We start from the raw sequence: 25,209 nt of genomic DNA, 5'->3' as shown, positions 1-25,209 counted from the left end.
CCCGGCTGAAACTAAAGGGCGAGACATAAAGAAGACTGAGGGAGAGGAAGGGAGGAAGGGAGGGAGGGAGGCGCTGGGCGGCGAGCCAAGGGCGCCATAACACTCTGTGCCACAGCTGTTATTGCACATGGAGACCTGTTGCCATGGGAATGGAGGCCAAGACCCCACCACCATCCTCCCACCCATCCTCCCTGGAAGGGAAAACTGCAGAGGCCTGGCCTACATACAAGTGTAAACTGTAAAGAAATGAATTTCATTCTTAAAACTAAAAAAAAAAAAGCATGTTTGGTTTTTCATAATAACCCAGAGACTGATTGATTCAGAATCTAGAAAATGTTGTTTTTGTGGAAACATGGTTAGTATTTAAAATCAGTTTCATTATTTTCACACAGTTTATGCACAATTTGATCATTTTTAATCTTAAAAAATGATTTCTCTTATCTTTTTAATAATCTTCACATCACCCAGGTCGTTGTCTTCCTGTTCTTCGGAGACAGACAATTCATAAAGTAATAGACTAAAACTAATAAGATACAACACACCAAAGGCCTCGGCGGCTAAAAAGAGACAGAATAAATCAATGAAACACTAAAACAAATTAAGACTAAACGTAAACTTCAAATCAAAGCAAATATAAGAGTCAATAATAAGGAAACCCTTTTTCTTTTTAGAAATTCTTCAATTGTTTCAGTTTTGGTCACACGGTCAGTGACTTTATTCTGAAGAAGTTGGTCTCTACGAGTGTTATAAAACGCCATTGTGAACAAGAGTATCTAATTCTTGACTATTCAAAGTGTTACCGTAAATCACGTTTCTCCATTATTCTTCTAGTCATATCATCACAAGTAGAAGCTGTTATAAAAGTTTGCTTTGCATGTGACACTTCGTGACCAGGAGTTTCTTGAAGTGCAGAAGTATCACGTGCAGTGTCTTTCTTCTACGAGCACATTGTGTGCTGACAGCTGTGAGCCTGCCGGCTAAACCACACGCCCACATACCTGCATGGATAAAACAAAATAAATAGATAATTAATAATAATTGATGCTAAAACTATATTAAACTGGCATTTAGTTTAAAACACAGATGGACAGTCCCTGTAACATTTCTCTACCAGTGAAATAAAGTGGTTTATGATCAACGCTTGTAAAACGATGAGAGGTGGCGAAATATAAACTCTTATTGTTCACTTCCAGTTTTTTAGATTGTTGCATTGAAACAGTTAAGTACAGTTTCCTAAACTTTATTTCACTCTTGAAAACTGGTAAAACTAGGTAATTCAATCCTCTACTGTCTTCAGTTGCCACTTTTTTTTTGCCGTTTTCTTGTTTTACACAGCCCTGCGGAAAAATGAAAACTTATTCTGTTGCTATTTCAATACTCTTGATGGTTGTGTAAGTGATTTTCCATGATATAAAAATCCCTTCTGTACTTGTGATCTAATGTGACCTTCTCAAATTAGGACACAAACACATGATCCGTCCACACAAAAAGCATGTGTATCGTTTGGAATCACACCTCAATCAGTACTGCATACACTCCCTAGAGATAAACATCAGAAATATACAAATGAAACATGTTTGGCAGGATCAGGCGATGAGGCATGGGGCAGTCCAGACTAGTGTCAAGAGAACAATGTTAATTGTCCCCATCCAGAGCTCAGTTACATAACTTTGTTTTAATCTCAAGCTTTAGAAGGTAACTTGAGCTACAGTTTTGGGATCAGATTAGAGCTGTGCACAGTGAAGCTTTAACCATTAATAACCCAGAGAGATTTCAGACCCTGGAGCAGTTGCTGAAGTGAATCTCATTCTCTTTAATCCCCTCTGAAATCCACTTTAAAGCTGTGTCACTGGAACAAGACTCCACCTCACTGAAGCTTGTGAGTATTTAACGTACGTTTCACCTTCAAGCTGCACGTCACTATTAAAAGGTCCTGTTAATGCATGGAGACAAATGGCTTGAAGAGTGTTTAACAAAACGAGTTTCTCAGTTGAAACGTTGCGCCTTGGACACAGAGAACTGTGTCTGTAAAGTAATGAACGGTTTTCACTCCAAAGGAGTTTACCCAGAAAGCCTTTATAAGCCATACATGAGTCAAGGACAGTCATTGATAATTACAGACGCAACATACGCGAGTCCTCTTATAAACACCATTTTGGCTTTAAGATTACAACGTTTAGTCCGAGGGAATTTCTAAAAATATGTCATCATTACATTCAGGCATAAGGAAGAGCGATTCAAGATTATTGATAGTTTTTGTTTCTACAAAGCCAGAGGGGAAAAACAGATGATGAGACAGGACATACAAGACAGAACCCACTGCAGTGGTGGATCATTTTGTTTCTCTTATTCCTACTTTTAGGGACACAATGTTTGTCATAGTTAGGAAAAGATTGATTACAACAGTCCCAGTCAATAATAAGATGATATATGTAAAATGGTGTATACACTCCTGACTCCAGCGAGTGAGATGAACATCGAGAACCATGAATACTGACATTCTCACTGTCCACTACTGATACCTTTGCTGTGCTTTATCTGGTGACCTGATCTGCTGTTTGTTTATTTAGATGAGAACGCTTTCCTTCCTGTTGAGTACAAGTTACATAAGTGGAATATTTATGTGGTTTCAATTCAGTACAACTGTTTACTTTGTGGGGGTTTAAGTTGCTTGTAAGACTTTCTTTCAGAATTAACGCGGCAGTGAAAGGCCTTGTCATGGAATTTAGGTGCATTACTGTGTCAGACTGTGTCAAGTGAGCGGGCATATGATGATTGTGGTCTTTTGTCTTTCTGCACTTTTTAAAGATGTTCATAGTCTATCATGGCACATTAAGTTGGTATACAGATGACTTGTCTGGCAGCTGGTGAATCATATGCACAAATGAACAGATCCTTGTGTAGGCTGTATAGATTGTAACATGCTTTGCATGACCTGTGATTCTAGGTCGAGCATGACTAATAGGTGAGTGGGTTTATTGTATGTGCCATTGATCTGAAGTTTTTAATCACTTTCTTACAAAATCTGAATGAATAACAGCTTTATTGGCTCACTTGTGGGCTGTACATACAAAGAATTGCTTCCATTTTTATAATCATTATTAGTATTTGTTTGGATCGATGCGTTTGACACATCTTTCTACCAATAAAAAGTGTTGAGTGTAAAGGGAGGGGTTGATAATAGTACTTAACTACTGCTAGAAAAAATATAGGAGAGACAAGGTCACTACTGTAAGACAACCTTCCCCCATATTAAGATGGGTTGACAAACATCCATTACAGCCAGGTGCTTTGAGCAACAACATAATTCAAGCATATAGTCTACCGGAGAATAGAATAGAATAGAATAGAAATACTTTATTGATCCTAGAGGGAAAGGCTTTGCAGCATTGCTCCACACAGAATTGAACACACATTTATAAGAAAAATCAAGCTCCTCTTTACTGCTACTACTGTCAGTTATTATTACATATATGAATTTTGAGACATTTCTTTAGAAAGAATATGTTGCATAATGTTATACAAGAATATAGTATTTCTATTCTATTCTATTCTATTCTATTCTGTTCTATTCTATTCTATTCTATTCTAGTTGGATGATTCAGAACAATTTTGAATTGTGCTTCATTATTACTATTATTATTATTATTATTATTATTATTATTATTATTATTATTATTATTATTATTATTATTATTGGTAGTAGTAGTAGTAGTAGTAGTAGTAGTAGTAGTAGTAGTAGTAGTAATGGTTTATTCCTGTCATGATTAAAAAACATAAAAAAGTAATTCTGTATTTATGAACGCAGAATGTTTTTGGAAATGTTTGGGCGCCGCCTGTCGGCACATTGTAGGACGTGCAGTTGTTGGCGTGACATTTCTGTTCAGGCGTTTGTTATGAACCTCCCTCGGACTCCCGTCACTCAGTCGAAGGACCCCGCGATGTCCATGCTTGCCGAACGTGTGTACATTTCTTCTCACTTTTGATGTCATTAATACATTTCTGTCTTTGTAACAACGCGTATTTCTGTAGGTTTCGTGTTCGTGAGTGCCAATTGAAATCTGCAGTTATAGTTGTCAATCTGGAATTGTCTTGACTTTTTGTAAACTCGCTTGTTGTGTGTTCCGGTAGCTAACATTAGCATTTTTTTTTCCCGTCCAATATTGTGTAAACACGTGTTCATTCTTCTGTATCTCTTGTGAGTTCACACATTGTTCACAGTGAATGCATCGTTAAATACAACACGGGTTCTGCTCTTTCCATGGTTTTGCCCTGAAGCTACTACTTTTTGATTAAACTTAATTTCATGTTGTCTTTTTCTGCTTAGGGACCCATTGGTGTTATTGTCTACGTGCGCTGTTAAGTGATGTTGTTTCATGCTATCGTTACGATCAATGTGTCTTCCCATGCCTCCACACTGTTTGATGTCCGTCACACGAGTTACGTAATGATATATCTGCCTCCTCTCCAGCTCGGAGGAAGCAGAAATGGTCTGTCGACCCCAGGAACAGCGCCTGGAGCAAAGATGACTCCAAATTTGGCCAGAAGATGCTGGAGCGAATGGGCTGGTCTAAGGGCAAGGTGACTACTTGGTTAGCCATTGTGTTGAATTCATGAATTCTTGAACATTCTGTGACATGGCTGTGCCTTTTCTGCAGGGGCTGGGCAGGACCGAGCAAGGCTCCACCGACCATATCAAAGTTAAAGTGAAAAATGACAGCTATGGGCTTGGAACCAATGCCAAACATGAGGTGATCAAAAAAGGCTTTACATTTGAATTCATGTCATAAGTTCTGCATGAATAGATATTTAATTTACTCGCTTTTCAGCCAGCATCATTTAGCTAATTACCACAACTGGTGCATCCATATATTTTTACTTGTTCTTGAAGATGCGTGTGTAAACAAGCTTTGTAAAAATTGCCAAGTGGTAAACACGGTTGCATTTCAAAATTGGCTTTTTATCTGTTTTTACCTCACAAACAAATTTTGCGATGGTGAAAAATCAAATCATCTCCTTTGAAATATATATATTTTAACTTCTTATGCATCTTTTTTTTTTTTTAAAGACACTTCATGATACATAATTGAATGACAAGGGTTTCTCAGTCTTCTTACATGGACGCATGTTGTTGTTTTTTCCACACCCAGGATAAATGGATCGATCACCAGGATGACTTTAACGAGCTTCTCGCTCAGCTGAACAACTGCCATGGTCAAAGCAGCAATGGTATGTTACATGTCGGTTTGGACCATGTCCTATCTTCATACATTTAACAGAATGCTGGAAAGAATTCTCAAATATTAACATAACAGCATGCCACAATTATAGACTCATGAGCTCCTTGTTACCAATAACAATCTTAAGCTTCTGCTCACCACCTCTCAAATATGCTTTTATGAATTTAGTTCGGATTAGTGGTGACCTGCTAGAGCAGGAATCTATTAAAATAACTGGTCAGAAACTAGTTTGGGATAATTGTATTTTTGCAACATAACACCTTCATTTGGTGAAATTAGAAAGTATGGACATGGTTTATAACTGAATAAAAGCCCCAACACTAACAGTTTTCAAAATAAGCAATGCAATTTATGAAAATGTCATCAAAGACCCAAAGTGTGCAGCCTGAATGCCAGACTGAAGATTGATATGGCAAACTTGTCCACATTTAATGAGCTTGTCACTTCAAGGTCTTGTTCTTGCCTAACAGAAGGGAAGCATCATGTGATGTGTGTATATATAATTACAGTGTACTTCCTGAAAATGTAAACCTGGCACCAAACTACAGAAACAAGCAAGCACATTAAGTTGGTTTTCTTGGATTGTTGTGCAGTAGAGGGTGCTGCAGTGCAACATATAGTCTTGTAAAGCCTGAGCAGCCGCCTTCATACCATGAGTATTGTCATTAGCGCTGTGATAAAGCTAAAGCCAGTGTAAAACAATGTAATCTTAGGAGTTAAGTGTTTGTACTCTAAAAAGACAATGTTTCCTGAATATTCATTATTTGTATTGTTGTGCAACATGTATTGTCTGCAGGAACTCCCCCAGATGAGCCGAAAGGTTTCAGCTTGGAGGAGAAATCCAAGACCTCCAGAAAGAGAGTCCATTACATGAAGTTCACTAAAGGTGGGTCTTTGTTTTGATCTTTATAGATGCCGATAGCAATCAGAAGAGTCAACAGTTTGTCAGCGAGTTGTTAAGTGTGCATGTAGTGTTTTCCTCATTCTCTGAAATTCTCACTTCAATATGTAAAACAGTGTAATAAACACAGAGGAATACTTATGCCCTCACTCAGGAAAATTCAGGTATTCATCTAAAATACACTGAAGATAATTGGGATGTCTTGAGGTCACCATTTCCCTTCCTGCAGCCACTGCTGTGAAGACCTCCACTGGTCCACATAGACAGACGGTCTCCTTGACCCTTCTTTGAGCCCTGTGTACTGGTCTCAGACCACAGACGCTGATCAGAGCTCTGTCAGTCTGTCCTGGGTCAGTTGGCCCGTCAAGTGCTCGGGAGGTTATTTATATCCCTTCCCTCTCCTTTCATTACTCTTTTACACGTCAGGAAGCCAAGAATTGCTGGTCAAGGCCGGTACGCTGATACGCCAAAAGGAGGAATTTAGTGTTCAGGACCACTGGAGAACAAAATGAGTAACCACCAGCCCACGTTTTATTGCTGAGTGGCTTTATTTGAACAGGCAGATAGCTTCATAAAACAGTGGCATGTCGCTGTGTTGGATTTGTTTTGAATTTGCAACATGCTGCTTTTGGAAAAAGTGCAAGTTCTAATATGATTATACGCTAATATAATGAACCAATCACTGTTTTTCATTGGGTTCACATTAACCTCTTCAGGTTTACATACTTGGCAAAACAAGATCCCTCAACTTTTGTCTCACCTGGAAGAGGCTTTCATATTTTACGTCATTCAATAGCAACTTCCTGCTTCCTGTTTGGGGCATCTGGCTTCTCCATTTACCGGCCCCCCAAAAACAACACCTCCCGCGACCTATCAGATGACCTTGCCAGATAAAAAAATTGCCTCAGTCTCTCCCCCAGATCCTCTCACCCTGTTTTTGTGGTCTTAATTTGGCCAGAGCCAGAAAAAGACCCTTTTCCTGACAAGATGATTGAACCACGCTCGTGACACTTGAGACACAAAGCCTGCACCTTTTCTCCTTCCTCTTCTTCATTGCTTTAAAAGCTGAGCTAATTTCCTTTAATTAACACGTTTTAGTTGTTCTACAACCTTCTGTCACATTAAGCTTAAAAAACATAAAACATACTAAATTATTATGTTAAAGAAGACGTGAGTACACTTCCATTGGAGTTTATTCTTGGTCTGTTAAAGTCATTCTGATTGTTATGCTGCTTAATGACACTTTTCTTTCGAGTGGATTTTGATGTTTTTGTCTGAATCCGAGCAGCCTGAATACTCTCGTGAGTCTGAATTCACCGTTCTCATTTTGCCCACAGTTACATCATCAATAAATGTCAGCTCTTATCAGCAGCTTCACATCATAAAGGCACTACACAACTGCAGCCTAATTTATTGAGATGTTTCGGGTTACGACCTCTTTGTTTTGTGCTACACTTTCCTCTTGTTCATGTAGTTTCATACGTTGACAGAAGTTTGTTCCTTGAATGTGTACCCTGTTCCCACCATGTTTGCTTTTTTCTATGCTCCTGAATGAGTTTTTACTTTACTGACTTATACTCTGGTCTCCTGCTAACTTATGAAGTCTGATACTGTTGGCCTTGAGGTTTTAATCCATTGGAGGAGATCTGCTCTGTCACCCCCAGCAGCTCTTTATAAATGTCAGTAGAAGCCACACCTGGTCTTCCTGCTGCTCGATCCTCTCAATTAGTTAGATTTTTTTTCTTGGCCCCCTTTTAAAAACCTGTGGGAGAAACATGTCAGTGTAAGTTGGCGATGAAAATGTTTTCACTGGAATTCTATATTAAGCCACTTTAAAGGAGACATATCATGCTTTTAAATCCTTCCTTTTTACATATAAATCATACAGTTGTGGTCTATACAACGCGGAACTGCAATGCTTGGGTCTGAATTCCTCATTATTATAGCTCCACAGGCCCCTTTTCAACCCCTTTTCTGATGTGCTTCTGAGAGCAACTCATTTTGGGGCGGTCTCTTCAAATGCAAATGAGACACTTCATACCCCGCCTCCTCTCCAGGTTGCAGAGGTCACACTCGGTTCAACGTCACCCTGTTCGGCCATCTTTGTAGTTTGATAGAACAGATACAATTATCTAGCGGCGCAGAAACTTTATATTCACACATTATTTACAAAATGTCAACAACGGAAGATTTGTCCATCCAGCCATACATGTTGGAGCCAGAGTCGGACCCGGCGGAGCGAGATGAAAATGACGATGATGCACCTGCAGAACAACGTCTTCATATGGATGTAACGCAATGGTGTGTTACTATATTTACACTAACTTCTCCATCCATGCCCACTACTACAATACTGCCTGTATTACAACGACTATTTAACACAGAAGTTACATTATAATCTAAAACGAGCACACAGCGCTAACATATGAAGACGGTGCAACTGCTAATGCTAACAAAACAATGACAGGGACGTCTTATCATCACACTTTTTAGCGTTATATACAGCTTACCGAAGTGCTCTGTTCGTCGTCTCCATAGATAGAAGGAACTGACCGCTCAATCAGACGAAGTCTTTCGGCAAATCCTTCTTTATACTGGCGGAGGTTGCTGAAGCAGTCGTCCTTAAAGTGATTCGCGCACACAAAAATGACCTTACCCACAGATGTGGGTACATTTCTGTGAAAAATAAAACTCAACCAGGCACTTCGAAAAGGTTCTGATGCTGGGAGACGGTGTAACGAAGCTTGTGGGTTACTACATCCAACAACCGAACATTTCGACTTATCCTCTCGTAACTTCGGTTGGACTACAAAATCGCAGCGAGAAACAAAAATGGCGGATTGCTCGAAATGTCGATGTCCTAATTTGGCAGTTCCGCTGAGAATACTGTGACGTCATTGTTCAAAAAACGTAATAGAGAATAGAAAAATCGAAACCGATCGCAAAATATGACCAAAACAGAATATAAAGATATCAACGGAGCACCTGAAGAGACTACTTTGAACTTTTCTGTACTTCTAAACACTCTAAATATACAACAAAATGCATTTAAGGGCTAAAAAAGTGGATTTAGCATGATATGTCCCCTTTAAGGCTTAGTTGCTCTGTCATTTTAACTGCCTCTGGAAATACAACACCACTTGAACCTGTCTGATTTCAAACGGGCCGTGGCCGTTGTCATGCATAAAACTGACACATACACTTCTTGTTGGCAGCTTGTAACTTGATTGCAAACTGCAGCATGTGTGATGTTGAACAAACAACAACTTCAAGTCCTTTTTAAGATATTGAAATGCTTGTTGTCCTCTCACAGTGGTACACGACGATAGGAATTCACATGTGATCATATTTATTTATGTGAACACAGTTTACTGTATTTCAGTTGTCAGGTTTTAATGAACAACCATGAAGTTACCAAGCAACATGTAACCTGCCACGCCTGTTTGCATGTCTCAGCCGACTGCTCCGATGCTGACCCCCCCTGCTTGTGAGGTCGTTGCCAAGTTAAGGCTTGGTAATAGATTTAGAGTTGCTAAGCTTGTTACATGAAAGGTTGATAAGGTCAGGTATTACACTCATAGTTCTATACATCGCCATGGTATGTGAACAGGTGAAGAATAATATCTCATGGTTTTGATTTGGTATAATTTTCTTTTTTATATCGAATTAAAAAAAACAAAAAAACTTTCAACCTACATTTTCAATGACCGATATGAACCTTGGTATATTCCTGGAGCATTTCTGCAAAACTGTATTGTCCACAGTAGCATTTAGAAACGTCCAAACATGTATCTCTCCCTCTCAGTGCCGACCTCCTCCTCCTTACTCTCCTGCTTTTTTATTGATATCCTGTTCACACCGGCTCCCTCTTTGCCAGCACTGACGATTGATGGCCTTTGTTTGTGGGGAAAGGCACCAAAATCTCCACTGCTGAGGTCCAGAGCCCACAGCATAAAACAGTAACCCAGTTTTAATTGCAGCCTCCATCTATCACCTGTCAGGGCAGCAAGGGTGGCTGATGCAGAATTTAACTACAGGCCTCCGTCCGTTGCTCTGTGTGACGCTCTTATCGCAGGTTCGGACTTTTAACGGAAAGATTTTGTACCTTTCAGCAAGAGCTTGGATCATAAATCACAGAATGTCAATCTTGTTGGTTAGAAACATCACACCCACTTCTAGTTTCATGTTTAATTCTCTTGATGTAAGTAATACTGGATTTTGGTTTGGCAGTTCACCGATGTGTCGGTCTGGTTTGACGGCTTATTTGCACTGATCGTTGTTGCCATTGCCAACCGTGACCTTGGAAAGTGCACAACAGCTTCTCCTTCACACGAGCAGTGCCCATGTTTTATCCTTGTTGTATGGGAAAGGGATAAGCTTCTTTTTTATCAGAACAGTGTTATTTGCACTTTCACCTGAAAGGCTGAAATTCTGACAGGTACTTCCTCATCCAAACAGTGGAAAGGTCAGATTGGGCATAATTTCACATCTGACCTCCGCTCACTAGATGACAAACACCACTGGCCTCCCCCGCCCCTTCTCTCAGCTTTCAGCACATTTTCTTAGTTTTACTTCTTAGACCTGCATGTGCAGTGACTTTCAAAGCCAAGAGTAGGAAAGATAGAGGTTTAAAAGCAATAAATAACCAAATGTTATCAGAGCCCCACTGAAGGAAGAGGATGCAGCTGTACGAACAGGGTCCGGGCTACTCAGACTTGAGACAGGCGACTGTGTGCTTCAGGAGTCTTTGAGGCCTGGCTAGAAAATGGGAATCCAGAGGCGTGGCGTGACAGACCCTGCAGTTGGTTTATTTTTCTTTTGCCGTTTTATCCTTGCAGGAGCAAGAAGTAGACCATTCAAAGCCTTCAGACAGTCTGCCTCCCACTTACCTTGACACACATGAACACACGCACATACACACATTTTCAGGGGGAACTATCACAATCTGTTTGGTTAAAAAAATTTCAAATTTGCTTCCTTATAGGAAAGGACCTGTCCTCCCGCAGTGAAACAGATCTTAACTGTATCTTTGGGAAGAGAGCCAAACCTACCAAAGAACAGGAACAGGTAAGACGTGTGGTGACACACAGCCACTAGAAAAGTCGTCAGCAATTACAAAAAATTTCAGGTTTCATTAAAATGTTTCTTTAAATCATTTAATTTCATTGTAATATTCATTTGGAAAACATTATTTCACAATATCAGTTGTTTGATGTTGTCGAAAAGGGGGTCAGATTTTAGATTATATTTCATTGCCAGTGATAACTGAAACATTATTTGGCCTTGTTATTGAAGCACGCGGGCCTCTGAGCTTGTTGAACCCAGTCAAAGTCATGTGAGCACTCGGACAGGAGTTAACATACTCCTGGCCAGGTGGCTCGGGCTTATCTGCCTCTGTCCTGGTAATTACGGGTGACCATCAGCGAAGATGCTTTCCGCCGGCCGCTCTGGAGTCATGTGATCCAGGCTTCTGCAGGGCCCCGGCTACACAGCAGCCCGTGGCTCCAGATTAGCAATGTCACAGCATGGAGCTTTCATACCGCCAACAGGCCACCGGTGGCGGCAAGAGCACCAAAATCCAGTTAAGGGATTTGCACTCCAACCCTCTACTCCTTCACTCTCCCTTTTTTCTCCTACCTCTGTCTCGAGGTGTTATATTAGTTAGGTGTGCCAGCAGGCATTAATAAAGGAAAATCAAAATAGAGGTGAGGTGGGCAGAAATCCCAAGTGATGAGGCTTGCAAAAAACTTCTTTTTGCTCACGGCATCTACACTTGGTCACTTCAAACATCCCTCTGCGATATGGCCTTATGGACGGTTTCATACTTGGCAGCGTGGGTCAGAGGCTCAGGTAGCTCTGAAGTGCTTTTTCAAACTAATCATATAGTTTGTTTTAGTTGCCTCTAAAAATAGCAAAGCCCTTACTTTTATTAGATCCAAAAGAATTAAAATTTTTCGAACCAATATGAGCATGATTCAGATGAATATGCATGACGTTATGTTGTCTATAAGAATTCACTAAACCTGTGCAGGGGCAGGTGCAACGAATGACAACCGAACTTATTGAGACACGTACAGCTACCAGCTGCATAAAGCCACTTTCTCATTCAGCTGAAAGACAGTTAAGTACGTTTGCTTTTTAAAGTCCTTTGCAAACCCACCTTTGGGCTTATGAATACATTTCCATAATTTAGATGTTAAGATGTTGCAGCAACATTATTATTCTCAAAATATCTTGGCTTTAGTTTATTTATGTACATAAATTGTAGGAATAATTATCAGCACATAAGAAGCGACACAACACACAAAACTTTTTCTGATTTAAATATTGTGTGAAAATCTTCATTCAATAAAACAGTTTTTGTTGTCCCAAGTTGAATTGCCCCAGTATAGAGCCAAGACAATCACATATCTAGCTTTTGGACTCTAAGACACAGAAAAGCCTCATGTTGGCTCGCTGTGTTTATCTCAAGCATTTGGCTTGAAGAAATTGGCATCTTAAAAATCCATAAATTGTACAAAAAAAAAGAAAAAAAAATCCCTTCTCTATTCCCATGCAGGTGCCGAGCCATAACATGACAATGGCAGCAGCTCCCCGGCTGATTAACATTGGAAATGCAGGCAATACACACCATAATTTTCTCCCTAATCGTTTGGTTATGGGTTGTTATTTTTCAGCCAGGAGGGACACCATTGACCATATCGAAAACACTGAACACAATTACAATGGCTTCCCACGAGGCCTCATGTTGAAGCCCAACAACATCTGAGGTGGCTGGGAGGAGGTAAAGCAGGTGATGGACCAATCAAGCTCCAGGCATTTTGCCGGATCTCCTGTGAGTGTCCTGTGACTGTGTCCGCGACGCTGCCACCGACCCTCGGCTCTGGTTTCAGTTATCAACCGTTGCTGTTACATCCCCAAATATGCTCTGCGTAATACACACATGCAGTAATCTCATCGCCCCAAAAGAGTTGTGTTGTTAAACACTTAACAACACTGCAAGCGTCAGTGTTGTGGTGGATTCGTTGTTTTTAACAAGCTGCCACCAATCGCATTATCACATATCTGCATCCTGGCGAGGTGAGGCCAAGAGACTTGACCAAATCTGGACTGACTTGTCCAGAGCAGCTCTCCTTTTCCCCCTCATGAATCTTCCAGCATTTCACCCAACCACCCACGGCTGTCCCTCCAGCCTCCCTTCCACCAGTCCCCCACTGCTGGTGTTTTCCTTCCTCTGCAGTGATGTGCTTCCTGCTCGCCTCTTATCGCTGCTCACAACGCTCCCTGAAACACACACACACACACACACACACACACACACACACACACACACACACACACACACACACACACACACACACACACACACACACACACACACACACACACACACACACACACACACACACACACACACACACACACACACACACACACACAAGTGCACGACTGTCCCACATACCTCTGTTCTCATCAAAGGCCAGGCTGAATGAGTTGAACCAAATGCATCAAAATATATAAAAAGAACATATGAACTGATTATGTGCAGGTAGCAGCCAACTTTCAACAATTAGTGTATTTCATATGAATAATGTCTTTTAAAGTCTGTTCAAACAAACCTTTTTTGTCTCAATGACAGAGCTGTGCTTTAGGTTACAGCTTTCAAATTAACTAAGGTTTTTTTTTTTTTACTTTTTAATTTTGGTGTTAATGAAACTAGGTGTTTACATATTCAAATACAGAAGGACATAAGTAATCTTAATCCAAAATTCTTAACCAAACATTCTGAAATATAAAGAGGAATTAATTGTACATTTAGGTTAGCTCAGCATGGGTCAAAGATGAGAGTAAATAGACTTGTTATGGATATGTTAAACTTTGTAAAAAGCGTTGAAGATGCTTTTGATATTGCTTCCTGCAGTACTCGGTAATAAAATCGCACCAAATTCACAGAATTGTAATAAATTTAAAAAATAGACCATCTATCAATCATATTATCGTAATTGAATGTACCGACTCATTCTAATTTAATTGTTTAAATAAAGCCACTTTTTACAAGATCTGACATCACACACAAGCAGTGGTTTATTTTTACTTTTGTAGCCACCGGAAAATGTAAGCTTAAAGCCATTATTTACACTGTGACCAGTGAGATTTGCAGTGCAGCACCTGTCCATCCACCCCACTCTCTGTTATTCATCACCCATCCCACGCCTTTGAGTCCCCCCTCCATCTCCTGCCTCCTCTTGTGCCCCTCAACACAATTACTCACCGCATGACAAACGACAGGCTCTCTCTGCCGAGATATCAAAAAGCCCCGACCACTTTCAAATGAAGGCACTTTGGCAGCCCTGTGCTCCCCGTGCTTATCGGCGGGCGAGCAGTGCCCCTGGCCGTCCTGCGTCCCGCTCTCCTCCCTCCCCCTTCCCCACCACCCCTGCTCTCCGTGCCCTCCTCAGGGGGTTTAGTTAGGGGAGCCACATAGAGGGCCAGCCCGGCTTGATTTATCTCCCTTGCCCCTCTGCCCAGCCACTCAGGCAGGCCGAAAGAGCCGACGAGGCTCCAGCGGGCCTCAACTCGAAAGCCCGGCATTAGCTGAAATAAACCATTCTGCCGCCCAGTGAAAAATGTCCTCTGATTGGCTAATTAATCAGTCAAAGGGGAGCGACGCGACTTGTGACTTGAGGGACCCAAGCGGGCGACTGCAGAGGGCCTGCTGATAAATAGACTCCCCGCCGATTCATACATCAACAAAAGTTAGTCATTTTTTAAAGCCGCCAGCTCAGTTGAAAGGTGGAAACAAGCCATAGTTTTATTTTTTTTTTAGCTCACATTTTCTTATACCCCTTCATTTTTAAGAAATGTGTTTTTGTGAAGGCAAATTTAAGCTAAATGTATTTATTGATAATGTCCTAATGGCATTAAAACCACTGGCGATTATGTGATATTGTGGTTAAAAAAGAGGAGGAAAAAAGCATTATATGGTGGCATTTAAATTTTTAAAACATTAAATGTCATTTTTCAGTTTTAAATAAATTCCTCGAGATAATTTAAAGTATTCTTTCTATAATTTCTGTAAATTTATTTCAACGTCGGACTAGAAATTAATGTAGTTTCCTAATTGGCACAAATTAGGAAAAAGTTTCTTCTTTAATGTTTGTCAGCTTTATGACTGTTCGGCTTCCACAAGCATCAAAATGCTTCGAACATCATTAGTGCTTTACTCCCTAAAGATGTCAGGTAAGATAAAAGGCCCGGGATAATTTGGAACATGCCTTGTTTTGACGTCTGAGCCTCCAGTCAGACGGTAGGTATGGAGCGCCCTGTTCTCGGGTCAGCGTGACCCCCGCGGCCTCTCCCACTCCCACTCCCGCTTCGGCACAAAGGACTGAGGATCCAGCCTCGTCGGGTGGCACCTGTTGCAAGTGTCTGCTGCCCACGCAGCGTCCACATGAAGGATCGCACGGCAGCAGGCACTCCCCCGACTCCACCGCGTATTGAATATGGGGCAGGGGCGACGCAGGCTGGGGGCTCGAGCATTTGGCAGACGTGTCACCAAGGCGGCGGGGCGCTGATGGGCGGAGTCGAACGAGGAAACCTAGCTGACGGTGCGGAAGAAAGTCTTTTTGTACAAAAAAAAAAAAAATAATTTGTGAAAGTTTACTACAGGTTAACACAGACGCGTCGCCAAAGTAAAGTAAGTTGGTATTGAATTATTTTTTACAAACTTCGTTGACGTAACGTGAGAAATTGGAATAATGTAACTCGGGTTCTCTATGAGAGCCGTCTCTGTGCTTCATTGTTCTTTCTTGTGTGTGCGTTTTGATTTCCACAAAATTGTCTGATTGACAGTATAAATAGAAACCCGGCACCACAGCCTACAGTGTCTTAACTCCTCCATCAACTCGCGGCGGTGATCTGTTGACAGGGGATGTCGGTGTAAACGTGCGTCGCCGCAGTCTGAACAAGCCGGAGCGTCCATGCTCATTGTGAGGCCGCAGACCTCAAATCCATTCTCAGATAACATCTAATTGCTTCTTGTAAAAGCGCTGTTTTTTCTGGAGCAGGTTTGTTGACGGGCCCTTTTTACTTAAGACCGCCGAAAATATCAAGACCCGCCAACTGACCAGACCCCCTTTTTGTCGCCTGCGCACACGCTTGCACACATTTGCCACTTACCTCCCTGGCAGCTCTATGGGCCGCTCCCTCCCTGCCATGCCAGCTCACTGACACATACAGATTAGCGCAGGACAAAAAAGAAAAAGGGGGTGTCTGTCTCTTAGTTACAGGCCCTAAGCTCGACTACGTGGGACCGGGGTAATTACTGCCTGGTAAAGCTAACCGCCCAAAGATTTCCAGCCCTCTCGGCTGTTTACAGCCTCAGACTACCGTTTAATCACCGACTCTTTAATCTAATAAATCACAGCTAGGGAAAGTAATCACAGTATCTCCTTTCCCCGGGGTGGGGGCGGGGGTCCCCAACGTTCGTGAGGGGGGGCATTGTCAGCAAGCGTTTGCAGTGTTAAACAAGCATAGGGCAGTCATGCTGCATGCATAATGTTGTCTTCATTTGTTAGTTATGATAAACGTTCCTGCAGCGGGCACAAAGTGCAATTTTTCAAACCATATTTTTTGGGGTGTGTTTTGGTTGTAGCAGCACACAGGATATCTGTAAAAGTGTTGTTGTTTTTTTTTTAAGACTTTATACTTTGTGTGGCATCTATTGTTTTTCGAGTTTTTAACTTTACTTTCTTGTTAACCATGTTTATGCACCAAAGTAAGATTAATTTTGAATATTCCCTTTAGAGATAGCCGTGTTGCTTTGATGGGCGACCGAAGCGTTTTTTTTTTATTTTATTTACCGGTAAATAAGTCATCCACCTGTTTTTCTGTCCGCCCACATCAGCCTCATGAAGGATGGTCTGCTGGACTCTCGTGCTCATCAGGGAGAGACAGCTGGCTAATCAGGGACTGATCCATAGACCTCGGGTATCACCAAATTTATTATTGTGGCAGGACAATGAGGCCGCGCTCGTGCAATTACAGACCCGACCAATATTGGCTGGAAATTATTGAGAGAGAAAAAAAAATCAGCCAGTAATGCAAACAGGCAGTTTTTTAGAAAATAAATGGGCATCTGCAGCATTGTCAAATCCTAATTAATATCAGCCAGAAGGTGCACCTTAGAAACTATGTATCACGATACATCTCAACCTGTTTTAGTACCATAAAACGTATTGCAATCTCCAATTGTAGATTTGTTACAAAAGATTTAAAAGCTGAACTTTTTATTTATTTATTTTTTAATTAAAAGCTCTCATTGAAGTTGAATACTGGTGACAGTTTAAAGCTGCCACTTTAAAACTTAGAAATAATCAGCTCAGTGTGACTAAACTATCTTTTACTCCAGTTCAAAGTAATGCATGCATGAAAAGCAATCACATTCAGGGAAGTGGGTGTCGGCAAAACACTAACTTTTATTGTGCTTATGAATGCTGTGTAATGAGGCATTAATTACCTACCGGAGTTATGTGGAATCATGTTGTTGAACCATGTTGGGATCAAGCAGGACTGTTGAAACTATTCTGTTTCAGGATTAAGGTATTTAGTGGAAACACTGACAACATGGAGTGAAGTCATTTCCATGTCTTCATGGCCCAACTGATTCTGGGTTGTCATTTGTCAGAAGAAACCTTTTGTACTCAAATTCAATATTAAAGCTGCCACTTGCAAAAGATACTCTGATCTGTGCATTACTTCAAACAATCTGATTATCAAAACTTGCATGGCTCAGCTCATGTAACGCACCATTTGTTTTAGAGAAAGTTAATCAAAAGGTTTTTGGCAAAAGTCGAAGCTTCAAGCTTTTCTGTATTAAATTGAATGAACAAAGTTGTGGAATTTGCTGCTGGTTTCCATTTGAGGGAGAAAGTTTCTCATGCACTCCAGTGAACCTTTTCCATCATGTCTCTGCCGGCTTGATTGGCTCTCCCCCTGAATATGTTGGCCTCGGTATCTTGGCACCTTGGCACACGCCTTACCTTTGGTTTTCCACTGGCTACATTAGCAGGGGAGAGATAGAACTGGAGTGTCTTGAAGGAGGCGCCCTGTTGAATGTCTTCCCACCCTCTCCTTTTCTCTGGGACCCTCTGCGGAACCCCCTTGTGTTCCCTGCCCAGCCCCAGCCCCCGCCAGGGGAGAGAGTGGAGCAGGAAGGGCCCGATAGCCAGCCAGGCCGCTCCTCTGCTGAAGGAGCCTTATCTCAGAACTGCACACAGTGCATTGAGCGCATCCTTTTCCTGGGGTTCTGCGTCTGGGAGGAGAAGAGGAGGAGTAGACATGGCTTTATATAGGTGTGTTCTCAACACTCCTTAACTCTGGCTTGTTTTAGCCACTTTATTTTTTTTTTCGGTTTCCAGCAGTTACTTCAACTTTGTTAAAATTTGTGGAACTTTTTTTTTTTTTTATAGCTGTAATGCATAAAAAAACATGTCTTACAAATGTTTTCACCATACATTATAGCTTGGCATAAGGAAGCGTACACTTCCAGAGTTTTCCAAAAATGTTGAGACAACCTTCAAACCTGCTGGAAAATAACTATAGACAGTAACTGGAGGCCTCTGTAGCATCCAACTTTCTTTGGTTAAATTAATTTCAGTTCTGTTAAAAGTATTTAGTAACTCTTTGCGGCTGTGGAAAAGATTTGAGGTTTCAACGGGTTTTTTTTATAACCGAAGCGTTTGCAGGAGACGTTATCTTTATGGCAAAAGGTATTTTGATGTCATATTTATTTCAAATATTTAAAGTATCAAGAACAAAGAAAGCTGAGAGTCTCAAAATATTTTGGACAGTCCAACCTCGGATATCCAGACCTCGGTTATCCAGAAAGAAATGCTGATGGAAGTGAAGCATTCTAATGCAGATTTAAATGTACATTTTCAAAATAAAACGTTTCCTTCTTTCTTAACCCTTAGCCATATAAACTGCACATGTGGTTTTGTGCACAAAAATATTTCCATCCAATTAAAAGTTCAAAAGGAAATAACTAATTGTTGTTGAGAGTACTATACATGTAGTATTGAAACAAATTTAACGCTTAAATTCTGATTTGCAAAACACTGTATTGCCATCATTTTTATTATCCAGACACACAAGAGTGCGTCTGCCTATAAGACTGTCTGGATAATCGAGGTAGCACTGTACTGAATTGTTCCATAATAGAAAGCCTCTCTTTATAACTATCAGGTTTATTAAATGTTCATATTAAGATCGATTTAGTTTGGAATCATAAAATGTGTTTTTCTTTTCTTTTTTTGGTTTGTTGTGTTGGAAATCTGATGCTATTCTAAAACTTCTTCATAAACATTGACAATGTACAGAAATGGTAATTGACAACAATGGGCCAGAGGAAAGAAGACACACCTGGAAATAAGGGACGGGATCCCAAACATTTCTGCCAAGTAGTTTCTAAGTAACATGTTGCCCTCAACGGTCCACGCCAAGACAAATCTCCAGGGCTGCCAGTATTGCTGACTGGATCTGCAGGTTTATAGCCACACTGTATGTGTGTCCAGCCGGTGCTCAGCACAGCACTTCCCCCGCTGTCGGATCAGAGTCTAATGGAGATCCCCAGGCAGTGCGGACGAACCATATACCAAACCCAAGCCACCTTTCCCCCGATGATGAAGAAGATGTTTCTCCCTCAGTCACTCTCCGCTGCTCCTTCCCTCGCTCATTCACACCACTTCCCTCTCCTGAGAGTAATTTCACAGGCAGTTCTAAAGTGGCCCCCAGCCATCTTCCCAAATCCCAGTTACATGTTGTTTGGCGCTGTCAGCTCTAAGCCCCATCTCCACTCTCCCAAGCAGCCAGGATGCCATTGTGCAGTAACGGGGAGTATAGATTTTCTCTAGGAAGTTGGAAAGTTGTGTTTAATGGCAACTCACCTGAAGGGCCTGACCCCCCCCCCCCCCCCCCCGTTAGAAGTTGCGACTCTTTCTGGCCAAGGTCTGAGGTGGCAGAAAACTTTGTGTCCGTTCAAAACACCCGCTTTTGTCATTTGGCTTTTAATCCTGTGCTTTGTCTCTATCTCATTCTGTTCTTTCTAGTGTGATCTTGTCATGTAATACTCCAGCATGTCGGCGTCGCCAGTTTCCCTGAATATTCTAGTTTAGCGTTTTCAGCTTTGTTTGACTGTAAATCTGCATGCCAATAATTTCTCGCTGTCTGAATCAATATATAAGAACTCAAGGACAATAGTTTTCTCTGGAAGAAAAAATGTATGTAAAATGCCTTATAGTGTTTTAAGCGTAACGGCTTGTTGGGTTTAAATAAAATCCTTGTTTTTTTCCTTTAAATCCAAACAAATGAAAAGTATAACAAAATCCATATTGCCGTTTCTCGAGGTGTACTGCTGTCATTCTGAGAGGTTCTCTCGCTGCGGGTCAGAGCAGTGTAATCTGCATGTAAAAACGTAAAAGGCCAAGCCATGCGGCGGCTCGACACGATCCCGGGTTTTCACTTTATCTCTAATCTGTAGTGTTTGAAAAATGCAGTCGACTTCACCACCTCTGAGGTAATACACAGAGCGGCAGTATTGTTTAGTGTGATCCTCCAGAGGAGCTTCTGTATTCTTCTGGACAAATCATTATGCATTGAGTAGGCCATTAGGAAAATGAAGACAAATGGGTCGCCGGGGTGAGGTGACAAATTGTTCATGCTGCCGAGTTAAAATCAGGATCAGGTTGTAAAGTTGGCCGTGCTTATTATGAAGCCTAAAGGTTGGAGAAGTGAGTTTGTGTGACCTGGAGATGAGCTTTCTGCTTTTCAGCTTCACAGTCAGAGGGAAGATCGACTGGTTTCTTTCAGTCACACTCCACCTGTTGGTACATATTTGATTGATATTCTTTGACTTGAGTAAACAGAACTCTTACTGTAGTTTTTTATTTGAGACGCTGAAATTATAACGAACAGGGTAGAAAAGCAAACTGGATCATGGAGGAAAAACATAATTTTTTTCCTGCTGTGAACTAAACTACGCAGAGAAAGAAAGGACATTTGTGTTTGGGAGATTATTTGTTGGTAATAACAATTCTTCATCCAAGGAAATCTCATACCACAAGCCCAATTATCTTTTTTCTTAGTTTTTGCCAAGAAACAGTCTTTTGAAGAAAAAAATAAAATATATATATATATTTACACACACCAAAACACAAATGTTCTTGTTGCGTGAAGTTCTTCTGAAAATTCAAACAATTTTGATAAGGGAACACAGTCAAACTGAAGGGATATTTTCCATCAATGGCCATACATGTTAAGCATTTTCTCATCCAACCATGTAAATGACTCGTTGCACTGCACAGTGAATATTTTCTTAAAGCTTTTGTTTTCATTGTCATATAGTAAAAAAGGTGAAAATTATAATGGGGGAAAAAAAATAAACTCCAGCAGATGTACAGTAGATTTAAAAAGAGTAAATATTCCATGCTGAAATCTCTGACCGTGTGTTGTGGCTTTAACGTCAGGTTACAAGGTTAGAAACAACATACTGAGCTACAATATTTAATTTACACTCAAAGATGCCTAAAAGAATCCCTTTTCAACATTAAATAGTACAAAAATAACTTCAAAATCAAATAATGACGGTTCAAATACAACAAAATGCCAACTCTCATTTCATGTCGTACCGGACAAACAAATAAGATATGAAATTATGTTCTGAGTTATTCTTCTGTTAGTTCTTTATTCAGCTCATCAAAGCAACACTTTTGCTTTTATAGTATCCCCAATGGTTTGTGACTGTAATACAGCCACAGATTGGGCAGCCTTATTTTTATCAACAGAAAGTATCAGTTGTATTCTGTTCAAAATGCCTGAAGACTGTTGAGATACAAACTTAATAGTCTGTTGAAGAAACCAGACATTTTCATGGATTTGTTCTTTTTCTTCTTATAAAGAAACCTTAGACATTAACCGAAAAATGGACAGGTTCAGGAAAAAGACAAGTTTATTCACCTAGAATAAAACCAGAAGAGAAATGGTAACGTTATTGCTCTTTTCAGAATGTCCTCCATACATAATTAACAATTTTCAAAAAAGTAATATGTTCAGATTACTTAACTCGGAAGAGAGCAAAGAGATAAATGCTTCCAAAGCATTCAAGTTCAATTTTTGATCGAATATCAATTCATTGACCAGTAGAGACTGAGCTTAAGTAGTAAAATAATTCCAATTGTTTCTGCACATTAATGTTTGAAAGATGCGTTTTCAGTCTGATGGACTTCATGTTAAGACGGGTGTCAAACGTGAGCTTGTAGACGAGCATTTGCCTCAAATGTCATGCTGTCAGTTTGTAAAAACACCCATAATGCAACAGCTAAAGGAGAAGTTGTTTAGACATTTCAAGGCATTTTGCACCAGAAGGTTTCATTAAAATTTGCTTTATGTTGAAATTGTTGTCATTTCTGGAATAATTGTTTGGTTTTGTGAAAATATAGACATTTTCATCATAGATACTCTGCGCCCCAACAAAGACTTTAAAGTTTAAATTTAAAGTTTATTGTGGCACTATTTTTTATTTATTTTTTTAAAGCTAGAAACCGATGACAAATGTGTCATGGGTTGAGAGGTGCCTATTTAAACACCTATTGTTTCTACAACATCCCATTGTGGGCCCCTGCTTCTCACTCACTGAAGGCCACCTGGTTAATGTGTGCATGGCGATTGACGATCACTTAAACCTCATTGTTTTGCATCAAAGCCCAACTTTCTTTCTTTATTTGTGTCTTCCTCATCCAGGAGAGCAACAGCAGGGATTCTTCTCAGGGTGAGACGGAGCAAAACACCACCACCATCACCACCACCACCACTACTGCTCCTTCTGAATTGGATACGGAGTCCATCGCCAACACAGTGACGAGCACTCTGACCATGCAGGAGTATTTTGCACAGCGAATGGCCCGGTTGAAGAAGGGTGCGGGGGCCGAGAGTGCTGCAGCCGCAAACACCGAGACCTCCGATCCACCTGAAGAAAACAGTCCCATCCACCGTCACCACGACACTGACGAGCCCAAGAAGAAGAAGAAGAAGAAGAGGAACAAGAAATCTGCTGAAGAGGTAGAGGAAGAAATGAGCAGTCCCGCCATTGTAACAGACGACCAAGAGAACCATGAGCAAGAGCCTTTAAAGAAAAAGAGGAAAACTGACAAAAACGTCACTGAGAACTCGAGTCCCACTTCTGCTGTGGAGCAGAACTGCGCCGGTCCGTCGTCCCCCAAGAAGAAAAAGCTTAAAAAATGGAATCGAGAAGGCGAGCGGCAGAATGTAGAGGATGAAACTGAAAATCAAAGTGGGAAGTCCGAGGTTGCACAGAAAAAGAAGAAAAAGAAGAAAAGCAGGGAGGAGGTGGACATTGTGGTGACGGAGGACACAGAGGAGCCGATTCAGAAGAAATCCAAAAAGAAAAAGAAGAAGCAGGAGTAGAACTTTTGGGAAGAATCCAGTCTGTTAGTTTGAGGAAGATTTAATACTCGATTTGAGTCTCAATCCTGGGAAGTGAAAATCTTTAGAATATTAAATGTCCTGTTCATACTGAAGATAATCAACAGACTGTTCTCATGTAAAACCAATCAGAGAAACTCTTTGCTTCACCCTGTTGACTCCTGAAACTCTCCACTGCTGGACCAAGTCATCATGAAATGACAAGTTTAGTATCACTGCTGATGGCTGAACAATAAACACTTTTAAAATGTGTGTCACTGTTATACTGAGGTTCATTGCAGGTTGATCAAGCGATGCCTAATGTTTATGAACTTTTAGACACAGCTGGACGAGCCTGTCTGCCTTGTAACATCTCATATTTAAGAGAAATCCCAGAGATTGCGGATGTTGAAATGAATTTCAGATTTGATATAAACGGGTCAATTGCAGCACCGTGTACAGACCAGTGTGTTATGAACAGTTATTGATTGGTATTTCTCAAACGTAGAAGTGCCCGCAGACGGTTTTTGTCAGTTCAATATCAAGAAATGCAGCCCAAACAAGTTTTTTTTTAATTATAGCACAAATGAAAGTATGAAATGTTGTAGCACAAGTTTCAGCATACCACCAGGTTGTGCTTTAGTTTTGATTGTACCTTTTTAAATAAATTCAGATGGTCAAAGTACGTTGAGTGTTTTTCTCAGTTTTTTGTCTTTGTGAAAAGGAGAAAAAAAGCTGGCATGTGAAGAAAATGTGTGAGAAGTGGGGTTAACTCGAGCTCTAAATGCCTCGGACAACCGGCTAAACGGCTGTCGCACCGACGCAGGAGGATGAAGATTCATTGCTTTTAATTCCTTCAAAAACTCATAACAGGACTGTCCTGTTTCACATTTGCATGTTGTGAGTCAAAGCAGGGAAACGAAAACTAAAGCTCTCCTATCCCTCGCATGAAACGTTGCAAACCTCCGTGTGGGAGCCTTTAATATTGATGCAGTTAATTTAAAGATCTTTGCCAGGATATAAATACAACCAGTCAATTAAAGCTGTACACTTAATATGGAGTTTAAATTCTATAAGGGACATTTTTTATTTTTTTTTTTTTGTAAGGAATTTTCTCAAGTTGGACGAAATCAAAATTCAAGAGTCACTGTGACTTTATATTATTTCAATGCAAGATATCAGGGAAACTTTTCAGAGGTCAGTGACTTTTGTAAATGCGTTTTCTGAGGAAATCTCTCGATTTTTATTTATTTTTTTTGCATGAGCTCCATTCATTCCCTGTGTTATGACTCCAAGAAGACACCGAAGTAAACTGCAGCTTTGGAAGCCTCAAATTACAACGCACAAGTCTAGCTTCTGTGTTTCTATGGTGTAGTGATCAACACTTCCACCTCTCAGCGAGAAGATCCGGGTTTGATTTCAGTTCAGGGCCATTCTGTCGGGTGAATTAGTGGCCGTAGTGTAATTATGTGTTGAGGCGATTGTCTCTGTGTGTGACAACCTTTCCAGACGACCTGCCTCCAGCCTGAAATGGCCGGACAGCAGTCCGTCACGGTACCAGACTGGACTCTACCTGAGACCTCAGTCACT

The 25,209-nt window shown here is 40.8% G+C and overlaps 1 protein-coding gene across 3 annotated transcripts; it reads left to right on the top strand.

Moving 5' to 3' along the window:
- Positions 1-1,637: 1,637 nt before the first annotated feature.
- Positions 1,638-24,303, top strand: pinx1 (PIN2 (TERF1) interacting telomerase inhibitor 1). Of its 3 annotated transcripts, none has more exons than XM_080491384.1 (7): positions 1,638-1,879; positions 4,472-4,581; positions 4,659-4,751; positions 5,151-5,229; positions 6,037-6,126; positions 11,126-11,208; positions 22,939-24,303. In XM_080491384.1, the coding sequence occupies exons 2-7, from the start codon at positions 4,549-4,551 to the stop codon at positions 23,620-23,622; spliced, it is 1,062 nt and encodes a 353-aa protein (XP_080347510.1). In that variant the 5' UTR covers positions 1,638-1,879; positions 4,472-4,548; the 3' UTR covers positions 23,623-24,303. The 3 variants fall into 3 exon arrangements, with proteins under 3 accessions (XP_080347510.1, XP_080347509.1, XP_080347508.1); XM_080491383.1 differs by lacking the exon at positions 1,638-1,879 and adding an exon at positions 3,913-3,960; XM_080491382.1 differs by lacking the exon at positions 1,638-1,879 and adding an exon at positions 3,960-4,043.
- The last annotated feature ends 906 nt before the right edge of the window (positions 24,304-25,209 follow it).

This window comes from Lipophrys pholis (assembly GCF_963383615.2).
Source record: "Lipophrys pholis genome assembly, chromosome: 21".
Taxonomy (NCBI): domain Eukaryota; kingdom Metazoa; phylum Chordata; class Actinopteri; order Blenniiformes; family Blenniidae; genus Lipophrys; species Lipophrys pholis.
The sequence above is the reverse complement of the archived record's forward strand: the minus strand, read 5'-3'. Positions and strand labels throughout refer to the sequence as shown.

Bases quoted from the DNA above. Each gene is read 5' to 3' on its own strand.
- pinx1 (XM_080491382.1), top strand. From the start codon at position 3,986: ATGTCATTAATACATTTCTGTCTTTGTAACAACGCGTATTTCTGTAGG. The intron at 4,044-4,471 runs GTGAGTGCCAAT...CCTCCTCTCCAG, and splicing joins TTTCTGTAGGTTTCGTGTTC to CTCGGAGGAAGCAGAAATGG. The intron at 4,752-5,150 runs GTGATCAAAAAA...TTCCACACCCAG, and splicing joins GAACCAATGCCAAACATGAG to GATAAATGGATCGATCACCA.